Source organism: Protomyctophum bolini, assembly GCF_963924005.1.
Source record: "Protomyctophum bolini genome assembly, chromosome: 3".
In the NCBI taxonomy this organism is placed as follows: Eukaryota; Metazoa; Chordata; class Actinopteri; order Myctophiformes; family Myctophidae; genus Protomyctophum; species Protomyctophum bolini.
In genome coordinates, this window is record NC_137864.1 from 26,922,640 (window position 1) to 26,929,100 (window position 6,461).

Here is a 6,461-nt window from a genome sequence, read left to right on the forward strand (position 1 = left end):
AACAGCCAGGACGCGTGGCATTAGACGTGCGTGCTTCTATTTTTTACATCCTCACACACACACACACACACACACACACACACACACACATTCGTACGGAGCCCCTGAATGGCCATGCATTCAAGATATATTTTATCTCGTCTGTACAAGATATTATCTTCATCTATCTTGTCCGGACGAGATAATATCTTGTCCGGACGAGATAATATCTTGTCCGGACGAGACAATATCTTGTACAGACGAGATAAAATATATTTTGAATGCATGGCCATTCAGGGGCTCCGTACATTCCTATCTCACCTGCCAATCCATGCCACTTGTTGACGGCAAACAGCCGGTTGGCGGTGACGGTGATGATGGCGGGCGAGGTCAGGCCCGGCTGAGTGTTTGAGGATACGTGAGTCACCGGGGAGTTGGACGGGAACTTCAGCACCATGATGACGTCCTGCTGCATCTGCTCCGTGAACATCAGAGGAGTCTGCAGGAGAAGATACTGTTCAACACGGACGGAGGGGTGGAGTACGAAGAGATGGGATGGGATGGGAACGGAGAAGATACAAATATGCCAGGGGATGCAGGGGGAGAAGGAAGAGGAGGAGAAAGGGCAATATAGCAAGGAATAGAAGAAAAACAGGAGATGATAGAGAGAGGAGAAGGGGAAAAAACAGAATGTGGAGTAGGGAGAGTAAATTAGATGAAGAGGAGAAATTAAATGAGGATGATGACGATTTTTATAGAGATGGAGGAAGCGGACAGGAGAAGACCAAGGAGAGAGAACAGCAGCAGTAGGCAGACAGGAAATAATAAACATAAAAAAAGACATGACATGAAAGAGAGAGAGAGAGAGAGAGAGAGAGAGAGAGAGAGAGAGAGAGAGAGAGAGAGAGAGAGAGAAGAGAAGAGAGATAGACAGTTAGGAAGAGAGCAGAGGAGGAACTCAAGGTGTCATCGTCCTGGTGCTGAACCAAGTGAAGAAGAAGGAAGAATGATCTTCCTCATCATTTGACTACTCTGTCTCACCCAAACAAGGTGAAATAGCACGGAATTGCAATTCCGTGCATACACGCCTATAGAAAAGCCCCAAATCCGTACATATGACATTGAAATCCTCCCCATAGACAATGACGGAGGGGTATCCTTTTACAGGACACAGGGTAAACAAGTGAATTCGGAAGTCATGAAATGAAACACTATAAAATTGGTGACCTACCTGAAAAAGTATTTTCTGTTTCTTAAACAGCTGGAGTGGGAGAGACTAACTGTAATTAACATTCAATGGGTTGATTCTAAAAGGCCTCATTTTGTCATAATACAGTACAAGCCTACAATGATGTGTGTAGCGAAGAGGATGGAAGATGGGTGTTTAACATGGTGAACAGAGGGGCGTCCTGAGTGTCTGACAGCTAACCAGACACTCTGACAATATCATTACCACCAGCACAGGCACATGCCAACCTGCTGACAATACACTGTCACGAGGAGGGGATGGATGGAAAGTACAGAGGAGAGAAGCTTTACGAGAGAACATGCTATGCTGAGAGGACGTTTATGTGAGAGAGGCTGTGTGCGTGAGTGTGTGTAGGACTCAACACTTCACAGTGTGTGTGTGTGTGTGTGTGTGAGTGTGTGTAGGACTCAACACTTCACAGTGTGTGTGTGTGTGCGTGTGTGTGTGTGTGTGTGTGTGTGTGTGTGTGTGTGAGTGTGTGTAGGACTCAACACTTCTCAGTGAATAATGTTGTTTGAATACTGTATGAGTTGCAGCGGCAATGCATAGGCATTTGATACAAGGCTGGATTCAAATGGTTTCAATAATGACTGTGTGTGTGTGTGTGTGTGTGTGTGTGTGTGTGTGTGTGTGTGTGTGTGTTTAGGCATGCGTTTGTGTGTGTGTGTACAGTATGTAAGCGTTGTGCATAGGGAGGTGGTCTCCGGCCAGCTGTCAGCAACGCAGGGACACCACTCTAATAGGGTCTCTAGGGGCCACAATCTCACACGCACACACACACACACACACACACACACACACACACAGGTCCTCAGGTGTACAGTTTGGCATCACTCCCATATTTCCAATACTACACTTTTCCTCCTGTCACATGCATCCACAACTACACACACACACGTGCACGTGCAGGAAACAGTCACATAAATGTATAAACACATGTACAATATGCATACACACACAGTATGAGTGTATGCATAGCAATAGACACACACACCCATACACCATTAGGTACATGAATGGACACACACACACACACACACACACACACACACACACACACACACACACACACACACACACACACACACACACACACACACACACACACACACACACACACACACACACACACACACACACACACACACACACACACACACACACACACACACACACACACAGTCTCTTTCTCTCTCTCTCTCTACTCTTTCCCACACACCTCTATAATGATGAGAGAGGAGATGGGTCCAGAATCGGGAGCTAAACTTCCCAGGGTCAGATGGAGGAGACAGATAGAGAGGGGGGGTGGAAGGACAGGCTGGGGCAGGACATTGAGAGGTGAAGGAAGGATGGGAAGGGGTGGAAGGGCTCTGAAAAGTGTCCGTGGTATTTTCGAAACACAGACATAAAGGGTGTTATTTATGCAAACAAATCTAAAACCTCAAAAGTTAGGTCAAGAGTTAGGTGGTGGAACCAGTGACCTTCTGATTACATCAGCGGCATCTTTACCCACTCAGCCAGCCAGCGGTTTTCATATACAGTACACGCTTAGTGCTGCGGCTGCAAATGGGACATTAGACTTAGAACAAACAGAGATAATCTATACTACTACCAGTAAGACGCCCTGAGGGAGAGAAGCGTAAAGGGCGAGGTCGCACTGAAACAACAGAGCTTCTTAATACAGTTGAGAAGCAGGAGTTAAACTATTAATCTGGTGTCAGTGAGGTCACATGTAGAGTTGCTGGCCGGCTCCATTCATGCAGATGTAGGTGATGATCACACGTGCGGATTGGAGTTTCCTCATGCAACGATCGCAGCACATGCTCAACACACAGGAACAGGCCAGCTTCAAGGACGCCCAGGTGCTAGTCAGCACGCACCAGGCTAAGGAAAGCCTCAACCGAGCAAAACTAGCCAGATAGCCCATGCCAAAGGTCAGGCTACAGGCAGTCAGTCAAGCCAGATGATGCCGGGGGCATTGCCAACATCTTACACATCCTACAGTCATCTCCATGTATGGAGATGACTGGATATGTATACTGTAGCTATCCAGGGTTTGATGAGTTCTGTGTTGCGATCTTCATATATGGAGATGGCCATATATGGAGCGTGTCACGAGGCGTGACAGATGGAGGACGGACTGACTGACAGGTTTTGCATGTTTTCATAGTAAACGGTGACCTACAGTCGCACTTACTGTAGGACTATTGTTGAAAATACAGTGGTGAATCCTTTTCAGGAGGACATGGGAGAAGTGGGGCGGAGAGAGAGTGTGTGTGTGTGTGTGTGTGTGTTGCTTCTACTAACCACTTGCATGGCGGAGCTCCTCGGGGGGTGTGGTTCTATGAGCAGCTGGCAGGGTGTCTGTCCAAAACTACGAATCTGAGCCTCCACAGCCTAGAGAGAGAGAGAGAGAGAGACAGACAGACAGACAGACAGACAGACAGACAGACAGACAGACAGACAGACAGACAGACAGACAGACAGACAGACAGACAGACAGACAGACAGACAGACAGACAGACAGACAGACAGACAGACAGACAGACAGACAGACAGACAGACAGACAGACAGACAGACAGACAGACAGACAGACAGACAGACAGACAGACAGACAGACAGACAGACAGACAGACAGACAGACAGACAGACAGACAGACAGACAGACAGACAGACAGACAGACAGACAGACAGACAGACAGACAGACAGACAGACAGACAGACAGACAGACAGACAGACAGACAGACAGACAGACAGACAGACAGACAGACAGACAGACAGACAGACAGACAGACAGACAGACAGACAGACAGACAGACAGACAGACAGACAGACAGACAGACAGACAGACAGACAGACAGACAGACAGACAGACAGACAGACAGACAGACAGACAGACAGACAGACAGACAGACAGACAGACAGACAGACAGACAGACAGACAGACAGACAGACAGACAGACAGACAGACAGACAGACAGACAGACAGACAGACAGACAGACAGACAGACAGACAGACAGACAGACAGACAGACAGACAGACAGACAGACAGACAGACAGACAGACAGACAGACAGACAGACAGACAGACAGACAGACAGACAGACAGACAGACAGACAGACAGACAGACAGACAGACAGACAGACAGACAGACAGACAGACAGACAGACAGACAGACAGACAGACAGACAGACAGTTATTTAGGATAAATATCCAGGTGTTATGGTAGAAATATGACATTATTAAAGGGACACTTCACACTTTTTGCAAAAATAATGCCCAGTGTCTAGCAGTGAGCCCAGTGTCTCTGATGCCATGGACACTGGGCTCACTTCCTTCCTGGACTACAACTCCCATAATGTTTTGGAGCACTGCTCCTCCTTGTGGAAAGGGGGGACGGCTGTCTTACTGAGACAACATGTAGTCCAGGCAGTAAGTGAATCCAGTGTTCATGACATCGGAGACACTGGGCTCTCTGCTACAATTTAAAATATCTAAAACCATATATTACACACATAAAGACCCCCAGGAAAGTGTTCTAAATCTTCTAAGAAAAACGAGTCCAGTGCATTCCATACTGGCCTATACTCAATTAACAATCCGCAAAAACAATTGAACCTAGATCAGACTTATACAGGATGGATGCATGTGAACGCGTGCATACACACACACAATCATCAAATTCCCGCACAGACATCCTTGTCAGACAGTCGGGCAGACACACACCACTGTACCCCCCAGTACCAGCACACACACACAGGGGCTGGGAGCCAGGCTACTAGAGCCTAGGCAGGGTTTGAGGCTGTTAGCTGGTGTTAATGAAGAGGTATTGGACCATAAATGTCAGAGCAGACGCCGGGCCTACAGGCCTCTGGACAGCATCACACCGCTCACTGGATGACACACACACACACACACACACACACACACACACACGCACACACACACACACACACACACACACACACACACACACACACCTTTGCAGGGCACCGTAGCCTTTACATATCCACCCATATATTTTGTGTTGAGAGTGAAATGTCATAGAGTTTAGATCTCACATCATGGGGCTAATAGGATTCAGAACCACAGAACTCAACTCAGCATAGCAGTGCAGTTGCAACTTCTATCTACTGCAGTTAAAAAAGGCAATAACGTTCAAGTTATAGTACGACTTAACTCACTTTATTTGTCAATGACACACATGCACAGTGATGTCACCTGATCAATGCAAAAAGGGACAATCATACAGGGAATTTTTGCACAAACTACAATTTAGGCATTTAGAAGATACTCTTAATCCAGAGCGACTACTGTATAAACAGAAACTATGCAAGTTCACTGTGGTTTACAGTGTGGAAAAAGTCCAGCTATTAAACAAGAATGTGTAAGAAAGAAATGTAGGGAGACAGGAGAGAGATATAAAATAATATTAGATACAATACAATTAGATACAATCTTAATGTTAATGTTTGTGATGGAGCATAAAATGTGCTGTGTGTGCATGTGTGCGTGCGTGCGTGCATGCATGCGTACGTGCATGCGTGCCTTAATTTGACTACATTTTTTTAAATGTTTATTTCAAACCAAAAATACTCTCTCACACACTTATGTCAGTGTGCCAGTGATCACCCTCCTTTGTGCCAATGTTGGCACTGGTGCCTAAGGTTGCCTACCCCTGCTATATAGATTATAGATAAACTGGGAGAAAAAAAAGCTGTTGTGACAGACTGTAAAGTGTGTTGGTGCATGGTTCTGTAATGTGCGTGCGTGCGTGCGTGCATAGGCTGGGCTATAGGCTGTGTGAGCCCAGCTTGGCCAGGCCTGTGAGAATGAGCTCATGGCTGAGGCCTGCAGATGGTATTTCCATGAGAAAAAGGTTCTAAAGACAGTCTGCTTATCCACATTGTCTGAAACTAACCAGAAACCAGAGGAGAGGAGTGAGGAGAGGGAAAGAGAGAGAAAGAGAGGAGAGAGGGAGAGAGGGAGGAGAGGGAAAGAGAGAGAGAGATGAGAGGGTGAGAAGCCGGATGGTGCAGAGAGACATGACATGAAGAGAGAGAACATGAGAGAAGATGAGAGGAACGGTGAGAAGCAGGGCGATCAAGAGAGATAAGGAGCGAGAGGGTGCATTAAAGGAAAAAAGCATTGTTATTAAAAAGTCATCAGGGTGATTTCTCACCTCCCTTTCTCTTTAAGAAAGTATATTAACCACTAAAATCCCTATTCT

At 46.5% G+C, this 6,461-nt stretch overlaps 1 protein-coding gene across 6 annotated transcripts in view; it reads right to left on the reverse strand.

Moving 5' to 3' along the window:
* The window catches only part of lrba (LPS-responsive vesicle trafficking, beach and anchor containing), a 280,974-nt gene that overhangs the window by 25,981 nt on the left and 248,532 nt on the right, over window positions 1–6,461 (reverse strand). For all 6 annotated transcript variants that reach the window (XM_080759177.1, XM_080759176.1, XM_080759175.1 and 3 more), the window contains exons 48-49: window positions 3,536–3,625; window positions 301–478 (exon numbers count right to left, since the gene is read on the reverse strand). In XM_080759177.1, coding sequence (XP_080615303.1) covers window positions 301–478; window positions 3,536–3,625 — 268 coding nt within the window. The remainder of the gene's footprint in view (window positions 1–300; window positions 479–3,535; window positions 3,626–6,461) is intronic.